Source organism: Equus asinus, chromosome 17 (genome assembly GCF_041296235.1).
Source record: "Equus asinus isolate D_3611 breed Donkey chromosome 17, EquAss-T2T_v2, whole genome shotgun sequence".
Taxonomy (NCBI): Eukaryota; Metazoa; Chordata; class Mammalia; order Perissodactyla; family Equidae; genus Equus; species Equus asinus.
Window position 1 is genome coordinate 39,433,230 of NC_091806.1, and position 24,628 is coordinate 39,457,857.

General features: G+C 59.0%; 1 protein-coding gene across 10 annotated transcripts in view; it reads right to left on the reverse strand.

Moving 5' to 3' along the window:
- The window catches only part of SYT7 (synaptotagmin 7), a 66,680-nt gene extending 42,576 nt beyond the window's left edge, over positions 1-24,104 (reverse strand). For 2 of the 10 annotated variants that reach the window (XM_070487944.1, XM_070487945.1), the window contains exons 1-2: positions 23,909-24,103; positions 17,955-18,744 (exon numbers count right to left, since the gene is read on the reverse strand). In XM_070487944.1, the coding sequence (XP_070344045.1) occupies positions 17,955-18,744; positions 23,909-23,944 (826 nt within the window). In that variant the 5' untranslated portion in view covers positions 23,945-24,103. Of the gene's footprint in view, positions 1-17,954; positions 18,745-23,908 lie in introns of all 10 variants that reach the window. The other 8 variants (XM_070487948.1, XM_070487949.1, XM_070487943.1 and 5 more) reach the window with 7 other exon arrangements.
- Between the last annotated feature and the right edge of the window lie 524 nt (positions 24,105-24,628).

A 24,628-nucleotide genomic window follows, 5' to 3' on the forward strand; every position in this document is an offset into this window, starting at 1 on the left:
CTGAACTAGATACACATCGAGTTTTCCCCAAAGGACAGCAGAGGTCATGCCTTACTCAATTCTGTGCACCCCTGAGCCCTGCCACAGGACCTGGCCCAAGGCTTGACCAAGAGTAAGCACCAGTGAACGCCTATGGCAAGGAATAGGGAGGGCTGAGGCGTGCAGGTGTCGGCGGGGGGGGGGCGGGGGGCGGCAGCTGGAAGCCAGGCTGGGCTTCAGGTATGAACTGCAGACCGGACCCTGTCCCCTGCCAGGGCTCTGCCCCCACTCCCAACTCCTTCTCATCTCCTCTGCAAGTCATGATTTATGGATGAGCAGAATCAAACAGGCCCACTGACTGCTGGGATGCCCCGGGGAGCTGCCGGAGAGGGAATGGACTTCTGAGGGCAAGAGCACCAGCTGCCCAGAGGGGAATGGGAGGGGAGCCAGAGGCGGAGCAGGTACACACACGCAGGTCACAGACACAGACAGCTATGGCTCACACACACACTCCACTGAGATGCACCCCTTGCATGGACACTCATGTTCACACTCACACACACACGCATGTATACCCATGGCAACAAGCAGATGCCCAGCCCACCCTGCCACCCACGGTCTCTAGGCGTTCATGCACTTCCTCTGGCCTTGGATCTTCCCTCTGCCCATTATTTATCTACTCAGATTCTGTCTGTCCTTCGAGGCAGAGCAGTGGGACAGGAAGGAGACTTGGAGGCAGATGGCCTGGATTCAAGTCCCACCTCTGCCCCTGGTCAGTCACCCCAGGCAAGCCCTTTCTGGGCTTCAGGGCTTTACCTTCAAATGATGATGATAACCCCTGATGTCCCCTGCTGGGGTCCCGTCAGGACCAAATAATAGCCCACATTAACTGAGCACATGCTGTTTGTGGCAGAGACTGTGCCAGGAAGATTATATGTACCATCTCGTGAGATCCCCCACCACCTTGCACCAGTATTTCCACTTCACAGAGGAAGAAAGGAGCATGGGGAACTAAGGCAACTGGAGCCTGTCCTTTGCCACAGCTACAGCTGCCTCCCTCAGAGCTGAGGGGACAGCATTCTGGAAGATGCTACACAGCATGCCCAAGCCACACCTAACTCTTCTCCTTCCTTCCAGAAGGCCAACCTCTTGCACACTTGAGGCTTTGCCTAAGCTGTTCCCTCTGCCTGGAATGCCCTTCCTTCTATTCTCCACCCTCAAGATCCCTAGACAAAGATGGTCTTCATCCCCTCTCACATTTCTTCCTGCTTCTCCTGTAACTGTGGCATTTCTTCATTGTAGATTAATAATTTGTACTTTCTATGTCTTTCCCCCACTGGGGGCATCTGGAGGACTGAGACTCCAGATCGCTCATCTCTGTAGCCCAAGGTCCAGTACATACAAGAGGTTGGATAAGTAAGTGCATGAAATTATTCAAGGCCCCAGGGGAGCCCACCTCTTTCAGGAAGCCCTCCCTGATGACAAGGGCTCACAGCAGCCTCTTCCTTCTCTAAACTTGAATTAACTGACCCTGGGTCCAACCTAGTTTTCTTGGCAGTAGGCCTGTCCCCCCAGCAGAGCCAATAAGGTAAGATCCCATCTCTCCATTGTTCAGAGTTTCCCACAGCCCATAGCCCAGAACACGATACGGAGAAGCTCCTGGACACATTGGAAACCTGTGCACATCGGCTCTTCCCCCTAGAATTCACTTGTTCTCTCACACTCAGATGGTGACACACACACTCCCCATATCCAGCCCTTCCAAAGTTGTCCTGTCACCTCCATACCCTCCCAACCTGGCCTGCTCCCCTCTTTCGAGCACCCCCAGATCCCAGGCCCTTGCCTTCCTTACTAGGTGCCTTAATCACAGTAACTAAGGAATGCAACACTGGATCAGGTTCACAGCCCTCAGCACCCCTCTGCAGGTAAACACTCTCACGCTCATTTTACAAAGAAGGAAACTGAGGCTCAGAAGGGTTAAATGCTTTCCCAAGGACACACAGCAGAAGAGCCGTAAAGCCAGGATTGGACTCCAGTCTGTAAGACCTCAAATCCTGCAGCTCTCACTCCTGTTCCATCCCAGGGAGGCAGAGCCTTGAAACAAGTCACTCCGAGGACAGACAGAGGCAAGAGAAGAAAGAAACCGAGTGAACACAAAATAAAGAACAGCCAGGGACAAGGCTGCCACTTCCCTAAGAGTTTTACCAAAGAGAGCGAGGCCCTAGTTACTCCAAGACCTCTCTCACACACACACCTTTCTGGGGGCTCCTTCCACCCTCAGTAGATAGAGGCTCAACCCACCTAAGGGTCTCAGAAAAGGCTGGGGGTTGGGAGCCTGGGGCTGGACCAATAGGAGCAGGTAGAGGAAGTGGGTGGGGTGCCCAAGCACTTGCCCAGGCCCTGTCTCTGGTGCTGACTAGGGTGCAACCACTATCCGGGACATAAAGCGAGTGATGTTGGGGGTGGTTGAGGCTATCTCTGTCAGCACGTTCCCATCCTGATCCCGCCTCCTCCTGCCTGATTCTGCACCAGGACGTATCGTGCCCCAGCGCCTCCCCCCATCCTTTGGCGGCTGCAGGATGACGTTCAAGGTGGAAAGCAGTGAAAGCTGGCACCACAGGTTTCCATAGGAAGCACCCCTCCACGTGCATGCTGAGCAGATGGAAATGGGGGAAGGTGGGAGGGTATTTACAAGTGCAGAGCCTACCAGCCCCAGGGCGATTTGGGCATGGGGAGGGGGGCATTTTTGGTGCCTATCCCACTCCCCTTCCTCCTCCTGATCCTACATACACAAAAAAGCCAGAAAAAGGCAGAGGTGGGGAGAAAGCAGTGGGGAGAAAACCAATGAGCTAAACTCTGAACCCCAGACTGCCAGGCAAAGCTCCAGGACTCTGTCATACTGAATGTTTTTTCCCCTCTCCATCCAAAAACAGCCCCCCTCCAGGCCACCCACCTTGGAAATGGGCAGCTCATCCCCTGCAATAGGAAACAGAAAAGAGATGGGCAGGTAGAAGGAAGAAAGAAAAAGGAAGGCACGAACAGAACCCTTCACTTATTTCCCAGGAAAGCTGGGCCTTGGCCCCACCCCCATGCCCTCCGGGCAGTCTCTCTGAGCATCCTTCAGAAGGCCACCCGCCTGGAGGCAGCCACAACCCCTACGGCCTCACCCAGGAACAAGGCTGGCCAAAGGGGAGGCCCGAGGGGAATTGTTTTGGAAAGTTATGAGTAGCTCAAAATAGGGGCTTAGCACGAGCAAGCTTCTTCAACCTTGACTGTAATAAAAACAGATAATGCGTGAGTGAGCTAGGAGAGTGCTGGCAGGGGCCGCAGAGGCCGGCTGGATGCAGACGGTTTAGAATTCAGGGGAGATGCCAAGTGAGTAAACAGCGAATAAAGGATTATCCGGATGGGCCAGGAGCCATTCCAGCAAGAAATTGGACGGGGACATGTCAGGATCCACAAGCACTCCGACTCCTCATGAGGGAGCGGGGCCTGGCCAGCCTTCTCTATCTCTGCTCTCTCTTCCCTCAGAGAGCATGGCCCTTGTAATAATGGCTCACATTTGTTCAGGGCAGAACGGTTTACAAAGTATTCCAGAGTTTACCGAGGGTTTCAAATCCACGTTGTATTTCTGCTCAGTGACCCACTCCCCTCATCACAGCCACCCCCTACCTGTCACAATTCCTGGCTTAGGGAAGCCTGGGGCACCTGGTTTCAGTCTTCAGCTTCAAAAGAGGGGGAGAGGGAGACAGGGCATCTGCAGACCCCTAAGAGCTGCTGAGTCTGGAAGTCACCAGGGTCAAAGCCATTCAAGATGGACAGGGCCAGGTACCAGCTCTGAGCAGGAAGCCCAGGTTGAACAGTGTCCAGCCAGGAGTTAGCCCGGAACCTGTCACCCTCCCCACCCACTCTGATCCCAAAGCTGATGAGCTGCCTGGGCAGTCATGAAAACGATCACGTCTGTCACAGCAGCAGGAACCCAGGAAAGGAGGAGCTCAGATGGAGGGCCTCTCCACCAGGAGTGTGGAGTGGGGGCAGGATCATGGATGTGTGATGATTAAGTGCAGGCCTTGACCACTAGTTACTCCTATGAATAATGTATTGGTGTGCCTTGGCCTAAATCAGCATCTTATTGTTATTAATAATACACAGCTGCAAAGAAGCTGGGCTTGGAATGGTGTGCTATATTTTATTTGAGGATCTCAGAGCACTTAAGAGTTCCTTATGCTGATGACTCAACTCTATCTCCCCAAGTTACAGACTTCCTTAGAGGCCAGGGCACCTATCCTGCCCTGACACTCTCCCACCTGAGGCTTGGAACCATGAAAGCCACAGCAGCTAGGAATCTTGCATCCTGGGATTCAGGTTCTTGACCTGGGCTTTTGAGGGAGGAGGGAGTACACTTAATCTTTGCCAGCTCAAGGGCTCTTGGGCATGCAACATAGTGCGAAGCTGCTCTCAGAGATGTTTAGGAAGAAGGGAGATAACTAATGGGAATCCAGGTGCGAGAGAGATGGATGAAGACCACAGATCCCCATCTGAATCCAGTTCTGCCACCCAGTGTCACTGTGGCTGCGTGACCTTAGGCAATTAACTCAACTCTCACTCCTAAGTCTCCTCGTTAGAAACAGGGTGTCTGAGATTCCCTCTTGGAGGTACCATTCTACAGTATTCTGGGGTATCACTAGCGCCACAAATACTGGGAGAGAGCCACTGAACGCGCCGCCCTAAACTCTGTCCACGGTGCTGAAACAGCGCTCAGCCGCGCCTCCTCTGTCCTTGGTGCTGAAACAGAATTCAGTGCCGGGACTGCGTCCTCCTTTAGGCCGCCCTGTGCATTGCCTCCGGCGAGCGGGATCCAAGCCACCAGAACCTTTTTCAGGACTGCAGCATAGTGGTCCAAACTTCCTCTGCCAATTCCTCCCTGATCAGCCCCGAGCTGAAGCCACGGCAGCGACCAGCTGACCTCAAGAGCTCCCCTTCCCCAGTGAGGTCCTCAGATGCCGAGGATCCCAGTCAGCAGCCCAACTCGGGACAAAAAGAGCCTCCCCGCTAACGCAAATGCCACATTCCATTTCCTCAAAAGGAACCCGCTGCACTGCCTCCTTGCGGCTGGCGCGGGTACTGCGCTCAGAGCAGGAACACAGAAGGTCCCCAGCGGTGGTGCTGGGCGGGTGGGGAAGGAGCGGCAGACGGTCCGGCCCCCGCCGCCCCCTCACCTCTCCCGGGGCAATCTGGCGCTCTGAGCTTGCAGCGCTGCCCAACACCCGCACGCTCCAGGCTGTCCGACTGTGTTCTGGCCGCCTTGGGGCGCCATGCTGCCGGTTCACAGCAAAGACGCAACCCAGGTGGCCCGACTGACCAGGCGAAACTTCCTGCTCCCTCCTCCAAGGTAGGTGGAGCAGGCCTGTTTAAACAAACGCAACCTTTCCTCTCGCAGCAGGGCCAGCCCTATCAAGACGAACACAAAGGCCTGTAATATGCCTCCCCCAGGGCAGAGACTCTCTACCTCACACCCACCCAAATAAACTTGCGCACAGCCTCTCCTTGGGAAAAAGTAGGGGTGGGTGGGGGGAAGGCCACAGCTGCAGCCCACTCCTGTTCCCCCCTCCAGCGATGGGGGCTCTCTGTGAAGCAGATCTGCTTGGTGGTTCTAGGGACTGCTTGATATTAGACTGGGTGTAGAAATTTCCCTCCTTCCAAAAACCTGAAGATATCACCCAAAATCACAGCTTTTCTGGATCCAGACAGGGAGTAAAGATGATAGCCTTTAATTACAGTAGATACAGCTAATATCTTTTATTGAGCACTTACTATAGGCCAACCACTGTGCTAAGAGCCCGGCAAACATTATCTCATTTAGCCTTACCGCTCCCCCCCACCCCCACCCCGCAGAGGAGGCATCATGATCAGCATCCTACAGATGAGGAAAGTGGGGTTCAGAGAGGTGAGGTGACCACTCAGGGTGGTGCAGCTGGCGAGTGTTGAGCCTGGCATGGGAAACCACATCTGTCCGCCCTTAATCTTACAGCTCAGCTGGACCCACCTGGCCATCTTTCCATGTCTGGAAGCCTCACTGCCCCTTAGGTGTTTCCAGGACCACCCCACCCCTCCACCACCCTCAAGTCTCAGCTGAGAGCCCCATGGAGGAAGACAGTAACACCTCACCCTCTCACAGCACTTTATAGCCTGCAAAGTGCTTTTATAGCCACTGTCCGAATCAACCCTCATGATAGTGAGGCCCTCTTCTGATTTTACAAGAGAGAGAACTAAGGTTCAAAGGGATAAGTGGCTGGCCCGAAGTCACACAGTGAGTAGTGGAGCCAGAACTCAGCTGAAGATGGTGGGACTCCCAGCTGAGTGCTCTCTCCCCACATCCCCAAGGTTGAGATCCTGGAGGCCAGACAGGAAGGAAATCCTGAGGGCCTTTGTCTCCTGAGGGGCTTCCTGAGGCCCTGACCTGGGCTGTTTCCCTCTTCCTGCTTCCTAGGGGCTGTCGGTTGGCTCAGCTCTAACTTGGAGTCCCAGAGTCTCAGTCTAAATGAATTTTTTTTTTTCCAGGCAATTACTTCCTGCTAATTAGGAGGCAAGGCTGCCAGTCCCTGGGCCCTGGGCTGACCCCTTTTCTCAACTCACAGAGGTGGGGGCATTTTGAGGTACTGCATAGCAGCACCAGCCACAGACATTGCCTGGGTCAGCCCTGTCGGCTGAAGGAGACCAGGAAACTTTTGAGGGCACGGGGTCTGGTGGAGGAGTAAGGAGCTCCAAGGAGCTGGAAGAAGGGAGGTGGGGTGAGAGCGATTCTAAAGTGGGAGAGAGCCAGGGGACAAGACGCTGGAAGGAGCCTAGACATGCCGAGTAAGAGAGAGACCTAGGCTCTGGAGCAGCAGGGGGAGCAAGGAGGATCCAGAGAAACAGGGCCACGTCGTAGGAAGGAGAAAGGAGGAATCTCAGGAAGCAGAGAGAGAGCAGAGGGGAGAGGGAGAGGAAGGAAGAAGCACCCTGGAAAATGGTCAAGATGACAGAAGTGGAAGAGGCAGAGAGGGGAAGATCCTGGGAGACTCCAGGAACGGGAAGGAGAGAGGAAGGACAGGGAGGAAGAAGGAACTGTTGAAGGTAAGCCCCAGGGAGAAGGGGAGGAGAGCCGGGGAGGACGGCTGGAGTGACAGCTCCCAGGGCCCCAAGAAGGGCTCTCTCTACGTCATTGTCCTTGAGCCTCCCCCAATGTCAGTGCCCAGCCAGTCGGGCCTGCACACCCTCCTACGCAGCCACAGGTGCGGGCGGGCATCATGGCAGGCCACCAGCCGGCTCAGGCCCCAGATGCTCCACTTACCCAGGGCAGCCGGCCCACTTATCTTCCTGCCAACCTGCCACCCCTCTAGGGGCTGAGCCAGGACCCTCCTGGTCACAGAGCAACATGACCAGGAGGCTCTGGGACTGTGTGTGGTCCAGCCTCTCCACTTTACAGAGGGAGGATCAGGGCCCAGAGAGGAAATGGTGCTTGTCCAAGGTCATATAGCAAGTGAATGATGAGGCCAGATGTAGAGGGCTCAGGGGCTAAGTCCCAGTGGTGAGTCCTGCTCCCTCCTGGGCAAAGCCAATAACAGGAGACAAAGACAGGTCTTGGTTGCCAGCAAGTCAGTCCCTGATCAGTTTAAGCCCCATGGAGTGTAGGGGGGCAGGCGGAAGGGAGAGAGGGTAGCCAGGGGCTGGAAGAGAAGCAGAAGAAGTCACTATTTATGGAGCACTGGGTGGGAGGGTTCTGCATGGGTTATAATTGCAGCCAACATTACTGAGCTCTTACTAGGTACAGCCTTCCAGCCACTTAAGACATTACATGCAGGACCTCACTTAATCCCCAGGATAACCCTATAAAGTATGCTATTCCATTAGAGGGGAGAAACCAAGGCTCAGGGGAGTTGAGTAACTGGCCAAGTCCACAGGCTAGCCCGTGGCATAGGCAACGGCTAGCCACTGCCCTGAGGAGCCCTCCACCCCAGCGTTATCTGAAGATGCTCAGACCCCCGAGTTCCCAAGATCCCAGCCCAGCCCTGGCAGAATCTAGGCCCCAGATGCCAATGGGGTTACAGTCTTGCATTGCAGGGGCTTCTCGTGGCTCAAGGGGGCGGGGCAGTGTCATGAGATCCTAGACTTGAACAAGCCCTGTCTTAGGGCACTGGAGCCTGGGTTCTAGTCCTGGCTCTGCCACTAACTTACTGTGTGACAATGGGCAGGTCGTTTGGCCTCTCTCGACTTGGTGCTCCCACCTATATCATCAAACGCAGGACCAACAATAAGAGTTAGTATACACTTAGTACTAACTCTGTGACAGGCACGGTTCTAGCGATCTACACACATCACTCATTGCACCCTCCCAGCAGCCGCCTGGAGTAGGCGCATTATTGTCTCCATCTTACAGACAGAGAAATGAGGCAATGAGGTAACTTGCCCAAGGTCACAGACCTAATCAATATATGGCAAATGTAGGATTTGAACCCATTACTTTTTGATCCAGAGCCCATGCACGGGCTGCCACTGTGCATTATTTCTCTAATGGTGTCCCAGAGAGGTCCCCCTGCACAGGCACACATGCCATCATGCTTCCACATGGAAGCACACAGACTGTCACGTGTCTGCATGACATGACATATGTTTGTTCACGCTTCCACCCCCACTCCTGTGCTTTCACCCCATTTCTGTCTGGAAGGGCCACGCTCCGGCATACACTTCCACAAGCATCCCGGCACCAAGAACAGGCTGACTCCAGCAGGGCCACACATATGCACACACACATCCCCCTTTCTGGGCGCTGGCTGACGCGCGGGGGCCCTGCGCCACACTTCAGCACATAGCCACGTGGCAGTGACGTGGGCCACCACACCCCTTTTCCTCTGCCCCCCTCTAGTGCCTGGGTGGCTCGCACGTCACATCGCACACCTGCCGGCACCCCATCCACGCTGCCTTCCTCACGCCTCTCCCCGAACAGAAGCGGGCACCTTCTCCAGGAAGGAAGCGGGCACAGGCCCAACCTGGCTCCCACAGTCTGAAGATGCCAGCCAACCTGGGGGTGGAGAAGGAGAAAGAGGCATCGACCAGAGGGTCTGGGGGGCCTGGGGTCCACGGTTCCAGTCTGAGACTAAGCCCTCCCTTAGGTCTGAGTGCCAGAGGTGAGCTCTCAAGACCCTAGAAATACCAGTCCCCCTTTGTCATTGCCAGATATGGGGCCAGATGGGGGACCTGCGGACAGAGGGTCTGCCCATCACCCTGGAGCAGAACTGTGATGCCCCTGGGGCTTCTCTGGCCAAGTTACTGCTGCACCCCTCACTACCCCATCCCTGGTCCCTGCTCTCTCCTCCCCCTGCCCAAGCATCTCAGAGTTCTGGGTATTTTTAGGCCTCAGCTGACAGGCTGTGAAATCGCTCCCTTCGCACCTCCCCAACCAGGCGGGGGCTGGAGAGGGAGGAATGGGGTTGGGGGGGGGCACACACAGCCAATTCATCAGGCTCCTCCAGGGCTGGCAGGTGCCAAGCAGGGAGTGAGGGGTGCGTCCCCTTGAGTGAGAGGATCCTTCCACAGTGCCTGTAAGAGGGAGAGGAGACAGGGTGGGAAGGAGGCTCCACCCCACTCCAGGGACGTGAGAACAAAGGCTGTAGGGGACTCCTCGAGCACTAAAGGAGGCAGTGGGGACGCCCGGAGTCCAGCTCTGCAGCCAGCACTCCCGGCACTCCCTTCTGAGCGATGGGCCGAGAGACAGGCTGGCTCGGATCCTAGTGGAATACGGGAGGCACCAGGCAGTGTAGCCCAGTGGTTAAGACCTAGGCTTTGAAGTGAGGCTGACTTGAAATCTCATCCCTGCTCTACTGAGTGACCTGGTGAGACGCTCCACCCCTCCGGGCCCCAGTTTCCTCCTCTGACCAGTGCTAATGATCTCTCCCTTACAGACTGCTGTGAAGATTAAATGAAAAGACATATGTGAAGAACGAGGTGGTCTGTGGACCCACCAGGACCTGCTAGGAGATTCTCCCTTGCCGCTTGCAAACGTTCCTAAGCGCTCCTTCCCTGGGCTGGCTTCCTTACCGTGATCCCTGATGCGGGGCCTCCAGTTCAGCCAGGCATCAGACTGTTTGGGGCCTGCCTGACCCTCTCCCCTCAGGGGAACAAGCCCCCCGCTAAGGTGGGTAGGCAACGGAGACCATCCCCCCTGCACCACTTCCTGCTGCAGGGCACACAGACATGCCACGTGTGCACACGAACCCAAATACCACCACGTGTGTGTGCTGCCAGCGCCTGGGTGTGAGGGCGTTTGCCCTGGGGTGACCCCCTAGGGGAGTGGGAAGCCGTACCCAGGCCCTGCTGTGAATGGGCCCCTGTGCCAGGGGCCGTGGGCATGGAGAGGGGGGCGGGTTTCCGTGGAGACAGGTTGGCTCTGGTGGGGCTCTGGAACTCAGGCCTGGCATCTGGAGCGTGAGCCGTGTGGCTCCCCCAGGGCCGGCCCTGATGCCCATGGTGCCAAATGGGATGCAGAGCCAACCCTCAGGAGCATTAACTGTGTCCACTAGGCCCTGGGCCTCCCCACCTTGGCTCTACATTCCTCCCTGGGAGGCTTTCTCTGATACCGCAGCCCCCTAGGTAAGCCCCCTGGGGGTGTCCATCCGTGCCCAGGCTGCCCCCTTGACTGCCCATTACCCACCACAAGCTTTCCAAGTGCAGGGCCCCAGTCCAGCTGGACACTGCAGACCTCCTCATGTGGTTGGACCCAGCCTGTGCAGGTAAGAGATGGAGGAGGGGCTGGGCAGAGGAGGGGATAGATATGTTAACGGCAGGGACCCCCCCTTCAGGCTTCCTACCCTCTACTCTTCTGCAGAGGGGAAGTTCTTTGTAGAGATCTGCCTGAAAGTCATCCACCGCTCTCCACTGCCCTAATTAAAAAAAAAAAAACTCCAGTTTTCCTATTTCAGAATGCCAGGACCTTCATAATCCGGCTCAGCCCAGCTTCCCCAAGCCTCAACTCCTGCTACCACCCCCAATGGCCCCCCTTCCCACCACCAGCTGCGGCCTCGACTGGCCGAGACCCACCACACCTCCAGGTCGTCGTGTGTTCTGTCCCCACCATCCCAAATGCCTCGCCCCTGCCTGCTGACACGGCAAGCTCTTATTCTGCCTTCAAGACCCAAGGCTCTGGACCCAACACTCGCACTCTTGGGTCTGGCGATGTGGCTGGAATTCCGAACCGACTCTTAAGTGCAAGTCCCTCCTTCCCAGGGTGGCCCAAGGATGGACAAGCTGACATCTGCCCTGTGCTTAGAACAGCACCACACACAGTGAACGCCCAGCTCGCCTTCGCTGTCTGGACAGTAACTGATGGATGCCGCCTCAGTGAAGCCCTCCCCAACTCCCATGCACCAGGCCTGCGGCAGGCATGTCTTCCTCAGTGCTTCCGGCCCCCTCATCCCACACGTCAATCACTCAGTGCGGGGTGATGTGGATGACAGCTGCCGTTGGCTGCGTGTTTACTATGTGCTGGGTTCTCTGCTAAAGATGCTTCCCGCCCTATCTCACCTCAGCTCCAACCCCCTGGGAGGTAAGAACCATCATCATACCCATTCAACAGGGGAGGAAACTGAGGCCAGTGGTGGCGTAACTTGCTCCAGGGACACAGCAGTGTTCCTGCTGGAATTCAAAAGGACAGATGTTTGACCCCAGACACCTAGCTGAAGACAGCCAGCCTCTCCTGCACATGAGTGCTTAGCAGATACCGAGCGCTCCACAAATAAGAACTGACTGTTATGGTGCTATTGTTATTATCAGAGGAGGGGACAGGGTGTGTGGCGTGACCTGAGAGGGGCGACCTTAGGCTGGACCCCCTAGAAAGCACGAGACCCCCACTCCTGGAGAAAGAAATTGAGGGCTCAGAGGGGCTCTTGGGATGCCAGGCATGGGGTTCAGCATGGCAGAGAGGAATGCAGGGAGCCCCAATATCTGGACCCAGTGGCCTTGGGGAACCTGAAGGGTGCTGGAGTGAATAAACACTCCAAGGGGCTGTGTCGGGCCCAGGTTGGGCAGAGTGGGAGAGGGCCTGCCGTGTGCTGGCTGAGCTGGCCATCGCTCTCTGGCCCCGCTGCCACCACCCCGCGGTAATGAGACGGATCCAATTTGTACCCAGGGCCCCGCCGGGAGCAGCTGCCGCGGCAGGGTTTGAAGTAATTTAAATGGACACATTAGCCACACAGCTCTCTCCTCCACTCCCCTTGTGCAGGGCTCCACGCAGGCGCCCCTTGTGGCCTCCCACACCCCACACCACCCTACCCTGGCTGGGGGCAGGTGCACGCCTCACCAGCTAGCACCGTGAGACCCCCACCTGCTGGGACTGACCCCTCAGCACCCCTCCTCTCTCATTCCAGGGCCTCCTGGGGCTCTAGAACCAGAGGGCCGGCTGGACTCTGCAGGGCCCAACGTCTCCCCTTTCTCTGAGGCAAGCAGCGACTATGGGAGCCCCGTGCAATGGGACCTCAGACCTCTCCCTCCTGTCCCCTCTGATGGGCAGAATGGGTCACCTCCTTCTCTCTCCCAGCCAGCCCAAGAGCCCCCAGCTTCCTTCCCTCCAGGAAGGGCATCAAAGAAGAAGGGCCACTACCCAGAGGAGGGGGTAGTTCTCTCAAGAATCCGGGAGAGGGGTGCATACACACACACACACACACACACACACACACAGCATCAGACGTAGTCACAAACACAGATGTGCCCAGCTCACCCCACACACACACACACGCTAAGAGACCTTCACGATGTCGCGGAAATGCCCGTATCCATACACACTGAAGCTCCAACACCCCCACATCCACACCCGTGCACGCAGCACAGCCAGGTGAAGCCCTGCTGCCAGCAGATGGAGGCCTTGGAGGCGGCCACACTGGCAGGTGGGAGGGTGTGGCGGGGGGCAAGCAGGGCCCCTGGAGGACACAGGCCCTGCCTGGCTGGGTACAGGGCCAGGGGAGGTGCCCTCCCCAACGCTTTCTGTCAGAGCTCCCTGCGCACCTCGACGCACCTTGCTACAAATACACTCATTAGCTGCTGTTTACCGCGGGCTCAGCGCTCAGATGAGCGCAGCTATTACGGCCGTCCACCTGCTACCCGCGTGCGCACGGAGGTACCCACACAGCACAGTGCTTCTCCCCACCGGCTCCGCCCTCCCTCTCCACCGGTCCTGTGGCCCCACACCCTCAATCCCGCAAATACATCAATTCCCCAAATATCCCAGCTCGCGGTACAAGTCGGCTCCCTGCCCAACCCCACAGGCGACACACCTCTTCCAAGGGGCCCCTCAGGGTAGAAGCTGCAAAGCCCACCAGCGCAGGCCGGACGTGCCATCCCATCTTCCAATCCACTGGGTCCAGAATTCCAGGCGCTGGCTCTGGGCACCAGCCAACCCCTTCCACAGGTCCCATGCCGTCTGCCAACTCCATTCCAACCCTTGGGGAATTCTGCTGGGTGAGACCAAAGGCCTGCCCTCTAGACACAAGTTGGACAGGGCCCAGCAAGGCTGCCCTGCTGCCTGGAAGGTCAGGAACTTCCATGGCTATGGAACTGGCACAATCCGCCTGGCACCACCAGCTGGGGTTCCCTGGCAAGGCAGGCGGGCACCCGGGCTGGGCCTGGCACGGGCTGGCTCTGGCACCTGGCCAGCCCGGTGACCGCCCCAACAGAGAGCTGACCTCACCAGCTGCATGTGCCACCTGTGGGCACTGCCCATGGAGCCTGGGCAGGAAGTCTTCTTCCAGCTGAGTCCTCGGCTCCGGGACGGGGCCTCCCGCCCCCTGCGAGGCCCCCCTCGCCACTCCTCTCCCTGCTGTTCCAGGCTCACTCCCCTGGGGGCAGCAGTTATGGAAAATGGTCCATCAGATTCAATAAGGATGCAAGCCCCTGAGAGAATAGGGGGTGGGTGGGTGGGGAGTGGGGGAGGGAAGGGGACGGGGAACCACCCACTCCTCCCCCATGGTACCTCAACACCTCCCACCACAGCAGGGCTGGAGGGGTAAGACAGGGACAGCCCTCCACTGGCACTCTATGCTGCCTTCAGCTCCTTGGGCTGGAGCTTGGGGTCAGCCAGGGGCAAAGCCCAGCTGCCCAAGGCCTGTCTTTGCTCACCTGACACCCACCTGTTCCCCTGCCTTCAGGTGTCCCTCACCTGTCACCTGCTAGCCTGTGTGTCCACCCCAATCCAGCCCGCTCTAGTCCCCCTTCCCAAACCAGGAGGGGCTCAGAGGCTGTCTCTCTCCCCACCACCCCTCAATCCTTGAGTGCCCGGCTTCTTGGTCACGCTGTTCTCACAAGGCCACTGAACAGCAAGGTCCAAGGCCAAGGAGGGGTCCTGTCTCCATGGAAACACTACAGCCTTGGGGGCACTGGCTACCTTGGCCCAAGCCCCACAGAAGCCATCCCTCCTGCCCTACTCAGCCCCAGGTCCCAGCCCGGGCCACAGCCTGTTGGAAGATCATCGATCAGTCCCACACTCTGATCCAAGCCCAGGATGCAGGCCACAGAGGGGGCAGGGGGTGGGGGATGGAGGGGTAGCTGGGGTGGGTGGAGAGTTTGTCAGCGAAATGGTCAGACAGAGTCAGGCCTCCCTGGACCGTCCCACACCCGAGCCTGGGTCCCTAACCCTGATGGCCCTCACGGCATACCCCTATCCTGCCCCACACATTGCCCAACAGCCTCTGCCCCTAACTTGTGGCCAGTGGGTGAAGGGCTGGCCTGCACAATCTAGTAGATCTTTCTGTCTTGAGAGAGGAGACCCACCGCGTCAAGGACCTCTGTCCCATGCCGTGTGTCCCCCACACGCCCTAAGAACGACCTGCTCCGTAGAGTGGCTGTAGGGGGCAGAGCCCACTAACAGGTGGGACAGATGAGACTTGGAGCCCTGCTGCCCCCAAGGACAAGCTCACAGAAGGCTGGGAGCAGGGGAGGCAGCCCTCAGGACCTGACCTCTCTCCCAGGCGCCCCTGCACTGGCCAGACTTTCCCTCTCTGGCCTTGCTCACTAGCTCACTGCAAGGTCACCTCTCCCTCCCTCCCTTCCTGCTGCCGTCCTGCCTGCCCACTGCAACGCTGACCCCTGCAGGCCTGCCAAGGCCCTGCCCGGCCTGGGGACAGGCAGTCCAAGGGACACAGGGAGGCCTGGCCAGGCTATCTTCAGGATGGACGGAGGATGAAGGCTGAGGGCAAGGAGAGGGCCTCGTGTCTATGGGAGCGGTGGAGGGGAGGTTGCAGGCATGGCTGGGGAGGCTGGGCACAGTTTGGAGCAGAAGCCGATGGGGGTTTGTGGGGGGGGGGGGCTGGTCTTCCCTCTTTTTCCCACAGTCCCTTGCCTCAGCCAGGATAGGGCAAGGAATGAGCTGCGTGGGGGGATCAGGGGCCCAAGTAGGGAGGGAACTGCCCCCTGAGGAAGGGTCTCAGCAATAGGCTGAGCCCTGTGGGGACTCAGAGTGACTGGGATGACGGAGAGTGTCCCATAGGGACCCTCTGGAACCAGCCTGGGACATGGAGGAGCAGGAGAAGACAGGAGATCAAATTTTCTTTAAAGGACTGGGCCACAGGTGTTCCTGAGAGTGAGATGAATGGATCAGGATGTAAAAGGTACTGGTCGCTGGGGGGCCAGAAGGACAGCCTGAATCACGCAGGACTTAATTTGTACATCTCACTCCCACCTGGTGCCAGCCAAGAGCGAGATGGGGGAACAGAAACAGGGGACACACAGCCCTGACCAGGGGAGCAGAGTCTGGAGGGTCTAGGGTGAGTGGGTGGGGGAAGTGGAAGTCTGGCCTGGAGCTGTAGGGATTATGGGAGGCGGGCAGGGATGCTAGGGGGCACGGAGGCCAGATGGAGGTCTCTGGCTCCTCAGGATCCCCAGGGGACCAGGATCAAAAGCACACTCTGTTCTCTGCAGCCTATTTCTGACCCCACCCAGCCCAGTGCCCACAACAGGGAGAAGTAAACCTCAGGCCAACCCTGCCACAGGCACTGGGGGGCCATGCAGCTGCAGCTGGAGTGGGCAAGACAGGTCTCCCCCCCAGACGGGGGGGCTATTCGAGGAGGGGGGAGAGGGAAAGATCTGGGGGCCAGCAGCTCTGGGTTCCAGGCCCTTCTCCCAGAAGATGCCAAGCATGTCAAGTTGGCCTCCGTGGAGAGGGCAGAGATGCTTGGAGGAACGGTGATGTCATGGTGCCCAGGCGGAAGAGCGAGGGAGACGGGATGAGGGCATGCCCCCAGGCCCCTGGCCTAACAGGAAAGGGGAGGCTGCCAGCCTGGCAGGGAGAGGGGTGGGGGAGTGTCCTCACTGCATCCCCCCCTTCCATCCTCATCCCCCAGAGCTGGTCTCTGAACTAAGCTGTTGGCTACTGAGATGGTGATCCCAGCAAGAGAGTGCCTCTGCCTGTGGTCCAAGTGCTGGCAGCTGGCAGCCTCCTGAGGGAAGATGCCAGCGCAGGTGACCTGGGTCCAGACAGATGAAAGGAGGAGTCTACGAGGGCAATGTCCCTTCAGCCATCACCCAAAGGACATTCATGGATGAGCATGAGGTTCCAGAGAGGGAGACCGAGTCTCTTTCACCCTTATACTCGAGTGCTTAGTGGGTGCAATGCCTGGCACCCAGTAGGTCCTCCTCAGTGAACTGGGGCTGCAATGACTTGATGGGGGGGGGGGGGTGAGAGCTGACTCTTCAGGAGGCAGGGAGAGGCTGAGGCTGCCCCTAGACGGAAAGAGTAAATGCGGGGCCGGGGCAGGAGTGGGAAAAGACGGTGCCCACTGGCCTGCCCTCAAAAGCCTTGGGCTCTGGGCCCCTTCTGTGGAGGGTCTTAGAGCTGTCCCTCTCCCCAGCATCCCCCACTCCCAGGTCGGCAGGCATTAAGCGGCGAGGTTCCTCATCTGGGAGCAAGTCTTCAGGCCGGGGCGTCGAGCATCAGAGAGAAACCCAGAAATGGAGACCCTGATGCCAGAACTGGCAGACTCAGGGCGCTGGGTCTGGGGTGGGGCACACCAGGTGGGAGCTAAGACTGAGCCTGGGCAGGAGCTGCAGGGGACCTGCCTACAGGTGGGCACCGTGTGAGGAGGCGTCAGGAGCCAAGGAGGAAATGGCAGAGCAATTTCCCGAGGAAGGAGGAAAGATTCCTGGGCTTGGCTTCGAGGATGCCAAGCAGACGTGGGCTCCCAGGCCACTCCCCGGCTCGGGCTCCGGCTCCGGCTCGGCTCGCTCCGGAGAAATGCAAAGGAGTGCGGCCCCTCCCCCTCCCTCCCCCGACAGGACTGGAGTGAGTTTGGGGTTCTTTGCTTCCCCCCTCCCCAAGCCCAGGACAACATTCCCCAGGCACCCTGATTCTCACCGGTCTCTGCTCTCTCTCCCTTCAGTACTCCTGCCTCCCTCCTCAACGCTCCTGCGGTTACCCCCGCCCCCAGAAGCCCCCCTCCCCGGCCGCTGCACCAGATTCCCACTTGCCCCCTGGCACCCTCTCAATTCACAGCTGGCACTGCCGATGTCACTCCTCTCCCCTGTGCCCACAACCTTGGCCAAAAGCTGCCCGGGATGCTTGCCTTGGGGTCCCCCAGCGCTGGCACCCCCGGGGCTCTGGTGCTGGGGACCCAGGGTTGCCTCGGAGGGCACTGCCCGGCTCCCGCGGGGGCAGCGGCTCCTCGCTCCGCCACACACGTTGTCCTTGGGCTGCTGGGGGTGGGGGGGAGGTCCTTGTGGGGACACTGCGAAGCCGGCGCCCGGCATCAAGCCCGGCAGTGCCTGGACTGCAGGGGGCCGGGGTCCGAGCGCCTGCCGCTCCAGCCCGCGCCCCCGGGGCTGCGATGACCCCGGGGGCAGTCCGTGCAGCTCCGGCGGACAGCAGCCCCGGGCTGGGGCTCCGAGACGGCGCCGGGCGCTGCCGCCGTCCTGCCCGCCGGAGCGGGGCGCCCCAGCCCGCGCGGGGCCGCGCTTACCTGGGCTGGCCGCCTCCGGGTCCCGGTACATGGTCCCCTCGTCGCCGGCTCCCTCCGGGCTCCTCAGAGCCGCCCGCGGCCGCGCGCTGCTCCGCCGCCGCTGCAGGGCATGGGGCCGGGCGACCCCCGGGGGCGGGTCCGAGGGCAGGGGCCGCGCGGGCTGCACCGAGCCGCCGAGCCGGGGAGCGGGGGCCGCCCGCCAGCCCTGCCGCCCGCCCGCCGAGCACGCTGCCGCCGCCGCCGAGCCGCGCCGAGCCGCCTCCCTCCGGCCTGCGCGCCGCGTGTGCGCGCCGGAGCGTGTGTGTGTACGAGGCCGTGTGTATGTGTGTGTGTGTGTGAGCGCGTGTGTGAGCGCGCCCGGGGCACCGCCGGCGCCGCCCGCCCGCCCGCTCGCTGCCGAGCGCCGAGGCCACCGCCACCGCCTGCGCTCGCTGCTGCCCGCTGCCGGCCGCACGCCGCACTGCAGCCCGCGCCCGCCGCCGCCCGGAGCCGCCCCGAGGGCACCGCCGCCGCCCCGCGCCCCGACCGCCCGCAGCCCCCGCGGGGAGGGCGCGGAGCTCTCCGGCTGGGCTCCTCGAGCCGCACTGCGCGACCAACCCGGCCGGGGCGCCCCCGATGGCAGCCGCTTCGAACCCGGCAGGGCCGCGGAGCCGGTCACCTCCTCCGAGGTGCCCTTTGACTCCGCTCCAAAAGGTGTGGAAATCCACTCCGGGTTTTCCGCTGGGTGGCGGCTCGAGGGCGTCAGCTCCGGGCTCGGCACCCCGGCGGTCCCGCGAAGACGGGCTGGTGTCTGCGAAAACAAGGAGTGGATTTCTTTTTTGCCGGCGCCGAGACTGGGTCCGCCGCTCTGGCCATCCCCCCGAGCTTGCACACAGCTGGAGCGGAAAAGTCTAGGATGCCACCTTGGTGGGGGACGAGGTCCACTGACCCTCCCCACTTAACCCAGCCGCACAAAAGAAGGAAACAGACCTTTCGGCCTCTGCTCATGCCTCTCCTGCACCTCGCCACTGCGCACCCCCCCACCACCTTTTCCTAGACCCCAGCATCAGTGGGTAGAAAGGAAATCTCTCTTAACCCTCCAACCCTGGAGCCCCCTTGGCCCTTTCTGCCCTCTGTCAGCTCAGTACAGTCCAAATCAGGTGAACCCTATTTCTCGTTTCTCTCTAGAATTGGAACTGTTTGAGTCTGGGGCAGGGGGGAGAAGGGGTCCTTCTCCCAAGGATTTGAAAGGCCTGGAACAAAATCATTGGTGGTTTCAGGTACAGAGACCTCCCAGCACACACCTACACACCTAATCAGCTACACCACCCTCCCAACACACACAAGCACACAAACACACAAACACACCTCCCACACAACGAGACAGACACTGAAGCTTCACACATGACAGGGCGTGCCACTACCCTGAACTGAAGGGAGTAGGCAGGAGGACCTAACCCCCAGGCCTGCCGGAGCATCCTGCCCTCCCCTCCAGTGAGAATGCAGTTCAAAGGTGAGCCAGGCTTCCCAGAGTCAAGGATTCCTACTCCCACCCCGAGAAATCCACTGAACTCATTTTATACCGCACAGCTCACACCCAGCCACACCTCCACCTTCCCACAGTGCAGTAGGCAGCCAGCACCCAGAGGGACAAACCTATGTCTCAAGTCTCCCCCAGCACACACACACACACACCATCCCCTTGAACTCACATGGAGACTGTTACACACACACGCACCTCCACCCACAGCTTTTCCGGTTGAGAAACAGATAAAGAAATTCCCCCAAGCAAACCTCCATGAAGACTGTTCCGGTGGAGAACAGATTTCCTTGGATTAAATGTTCTAATTAAAAATGGAAGGGAAAAAAGGCATCTGTAGGTTCTGGCTCACAGTTCCTCGGGGGCCAGAAATCTCAGCCCTTATCCCCTGGTCAAGGGCCATTAGGTTTCATACCCCCGCAGGCAGCCGAGACTCCAGGAGTTCGCCACACACCCCTTTTTGGCAAACCCCAGAAAGCAGAGCCAACCGGCTGGGACACCAGGGTCTCCAGCCTCGGCTTGTTCCTGCTCCCTCCCTCAGCTGCCTCTCTCATTGCCCTAGTAAAGACCAAACAGTGCATCCCTTCCAACCCCCACCCCTTTCACCCCATCGCCCCCACCCCTGTCAAACGGGACACGAGGCAGAAAGATGCCCTATTCAGGAATCTCCCCACCCATCAACCCAAGAGTCCAGAGGGAGACAACAGAATTCATCATTACAGCTCAACACGTCTTCAAGAGCATCTCGAATCACGGAGTTTTTCAGAGTTGCCAGGAAGAGGATGTCTGAGGGACGACCCAGGCTACCCCTCAGGTGACAGATGGTGAAGACAAGGCCTCTACAGGGGAAAAAACTGATCCAGGGAGCTAAAGGCCCCAGAGCTAACTGCCCAGGGGGCTGATGAGAGAACCAGGAGTAGAACCCTTGATCCTGACTCCCAGCCTTTCGCCAACCACTGTGAGATTCCTGAGAAGACCCAGTGCTCGCTCCCATCCGAGAGCTTACAGCCTGTCCCTTACAAAAAGAAAAATTCCAGCCTCATTCACTCCCAGCAGGTCTTAGATAGCCATTGTTCCAGAAAGTCAGAGCAGGACAGCCCCTCAGATGTACTAGATAAACTCCATGAGGTATAGTTGTGGAAACTGAGGCTCTGAGGCACTGGGCATCTTGGGTGAGTTTTATTCTCTGCCTTTATCATTGACACAGGAAAGGCTTCGAGGACACTTTTTCTCTGGGCCTTGGTCACTTTGTCTGGGGGATGCAGAGTCACTGGAAAGATGACAGAATACAGATTTGTGTGGTTCTGTCATTCATAGCTGTGTGACCCTGGGCAGACTACTTGACATCTCTGGGCCTTGGTTTCCTCATCCATACAATGGAGAAAATAGCAATAATAGTACCTATCTCCTTCTACTATTATAAAGATTAAATGAGATGATACAGTTGAAGCACTTAAAATGATACTTGGAGCACACTTGATAGATATTGAATGCCATTATTATTGTTTATCCTTAACAGAGACGCACATACTCCCCACTCCCATGTTTTGCCTGTCAGGGAAGTTCTTCCAGATGTCTAACCTCAAACCATTCTGCTGCATTTGAAGGCTACTCTTTCCTGCTGGAGCATCAATGAGAACCAAGCCAACCGTGAGTTTCCATCTCCCGAGCACTCACAGAGGACTGGGCAGGGCAGGAAATGAAGTCTGCAGGAGTGAGCAGGTACACCGAGAAAAGAGTTGGGCAGGTGTCACCCTCTCCTGGCCTCAGGTCCCACCCTTTGCCGGTTGAGGGCCTGCCTCTCTCCTTCTGGCCCCTAACAGAGGGGTGCCCAGAGAGGCCCTCTCATTCGGTGACGTTGCTGGCCCCCTGTGTCCTGGGTTCCATGACGTGGCAAGAAATGCTGGCAGCGCCTGGTTCCCCAAGGATTGCCACACTGCAGGCTGTGGACCCCTCAGGCCTGTTTCCGATCTGGTGCCGTCATCAGGGGCCAGGTGTCCTGGGTCGGCTTCGGGAGGGACTCGAAGCAGGGAGGGACATTCTGTCCCTCAGGAGCAGATGCCAGGCCTGCACTCTCCTAAACAGGGCCCCTGAGGCCGCCCGGCTCCGTTGCTAGGCCACGGCTGGGAGGCAGGGCTCCTGGTTCGCCTCTGGCCTCCACCTGGCCTGCTCTCCATTGCTGCTGTCTCCCAAGAACTCCTGTCCCCCCTACCCTACCCCCTTCGCCATGGGCTGAATTATTAATAAAAACGCTGAGGAAGCTGTTTGCGCAGCTCACGTGACAGAACAAACACACCTCTCTCCGCGCCGCCACCATCTATGTGGCAAGAGACTCAAGCTGAGCATTCGCTTGATCCAGGAGGCACAGGCTCAGAGACCAGCCAGAAGGCTGCTACGAAGGGCAACAGTAGAGCTCGCTGATGTCCCAGACGAGGGGCAGGAACGGCCCTGCCACCCCGTCCCTGCAGCCACCCCCTCCCCAGTCTTCCTCTTCGCCTTCTGCAGAGGGCAGGAGCCTGGTGACAGTAAAAGCAAAAATTAATAGGCATCCTCTCTCCAGCAAGGATGCGACAGCAGTCTCCTAGGAGGCAGCTGCAGCCATCTCTATGCCCAGCTCATCACAGTGGAGACTGAGTCAATGCTCGCTGATCAATTACTCTTCTCTCCAGACCCAGTAACCACCGACTCTCGCAGGCCTACCCAGGGTCACCCGCCACACTTCCTCCAGGCGCTGCTTTGGAGGCCTGATACTGAAGAGGCAGCTTCTAGGGAAGAAATCCTAGACTGGAATACTGGTCCTGCCTCTGCCCCTAGCTAGCCGTTTGGCCTTGGCCTGTTACTTGACATCTCTGGGCCTCCATTTTCTCATGGAGATGGCAAGGCAAGGGCTGGGTGTTTTTCCAGGCTCCAGGGGGATGATCCCAGGCACCAAGGCCCCTGCCCCAAGCTGACCTTCTGTAGCCCTGGGTCCCCATTCCACGTCATCAGGCCATGTTGCTGAGCCAGAAACATTCTCTTGCCAGAAACCCCTTCCCCACACCCCACCCACCCCCATCCTTTCTGCCTGTGACCTCCTCCCCATCCAGATTCTGGCCCACGGTCACCCTGACACCCGCCATGGGATTGACTCAGCTTCTCCAAACCTTGGCCCCTCAAAAGATGAAAGCTGGTGCCCCTGCTCCTGGCCAGCCGCTGCTTGGGACAGCCCCAGCCTCGGTCAGAACCTCAGCCTTTGGCCTCTGTTCTGAGTCGCCCCTACCTTCTCAGCCTTGGGCCACTCTGGGACCCTGAGACTGACTGAGCCACAGGGCCCAGTGAGACACCCTTGCCAGGATGCACCATGGAAGCACGCCGGCTTGTCCACTACAAGCGGAGTGACCTGGGGTCAATCACTCAATCCTGAGCCTCACTCAGTTGACCAGTCTGTCCCACAAGCATGGTGGTGTTTAATCTTGAGGTGGCCTTGGACTCCTTTAGGAATCTAAGGAGCCCCATGAACCTCTCCTCCCTAGAAAAATGCATATCCAAATACAGACACAACATTTTTCCCATAATTGGCGGTGTGAGGGGGCTCTTATAGGCTTCAGATAAAAATCCCCAGCCTGGAGGCCTACAAAGTGGCTTCCACCTCTGACAATCTAGCAGTTCACTGCCCTACTCACCCGCCCCCCACAGCGATTCTTGGGTCATGGTGGGGATGGGCTGGTGGTCCATCCCTGCCATTTCTCCCTCCTACCTCTGTGCCCTCCCCCCCTCCCACACAGACTGTGTTCGGAGCTTGACAGCAGCTCAGACCAGCGTTTCGATCCCTCTTGGAGCCCACTGAACAGGCTTCACCTGCCTTTCAAGGTATTTAAAGGTTCTTTGACCAAATGCTTTTTGATCTTCCGCTGATGGGAACCAAGCAGAGGCCCTTTCACCACGGCCCCCCTCCCCCCGTATATTAATGACTAAGAGCTCTTTTGATATTGCAGAAACCTTCTGTGGTTTGTTCAAAGCCCTGGCCCTTGCGGCCACCTCCCCTGGGGGCCCAAGCCGGTCAGCTCCGACCATCACCGCCCATCTCTAGCGGTGGCCTAGTTAATAGGGGCCTCCTAGCGCTAGACAGCTCCCTCCTGCAACTGCGGGACCCCAGACCCGAGCCCAGCCGGTACAGAGCAGCTTCAGTCATGCCCCGCTCCTCCCAGGGAGCCCCCACCAGGTCCGGGTAGGATGGGGCCCACGAGTAAGTGCACCCTAGATCCGAGGGAACATGCCTCTTCTTCCCACCCAAATGAGCCTGCATAGATGGGCATGCGGCCCATGGGATCCATTACCCTGTTTCCAGGGTCCAGTAAATGAGATCCCTTAGCCTAAGGCTGAGAAGGGGAAACTGAGGCTTTGAGAAATCCCGGGTACAGGCCTCGGCGTGTCAGGGACAGGAGCCGGCACCCACCGACTCCAGACCTTCGCCCGCTCCGCAAGCTCGCATCACAGCCGGCGCCACTCGCCCCCCGCACTCCTCCTCCAGGGCCGCGCAGAAGGGCCTGCGACGGACCCCAGCTGCAGAATCCGTGGGGGGGCGGGGGCCGAGGCATCTGGCTCAGGGCCGCCACCGCCCCGCGACGGGCGCCCCCGGCTCGGCCGTCCTCCTCTCCAACTTGGACCGACCCACCCAAAGCGCCCGAGTCTCGGGCCGGGCCGGGCGCGGGCTGGGGCGGGGATGCGCGTGCGCGGAGGGGGCGCCGCGGAGCCCGCGTGAGCTGGTGAATTACCGCGTCCTGGAGAGGACGCGCGCGCCCCGGAGGAGAAGGCACCCGTGCACGGACCTGGGGGCGTGACACGCCCTGGGACTGAGGCCCCTTCCCGAGCCCCAGCTGGAGGTGAAGTCCGCAGTGGGGGTGGGGTCCCATTTCTCAGCATGTGAAAGGGTTATCAGCGCCGAGAAAGCTGGGACTGCCCCGCTTCCACGATGCCTGGCTCTGCGCTTGGGACGCAGGAGGGGCCCCAGCACTCCGGGAGAGGGGGTAGTTCAAGTGGCCAGCCCCCCTTCCTCGCTCAAGGCTCTGGGGGCTGCTGGGCTCCTTGGCCCTGGCCAGAAGGCCAGACGGAGCGCCAGAATCCAGTCCCGACCCTGTAATAATCATAAGAGCAGCAGCCACTGTTTATTGAGCTC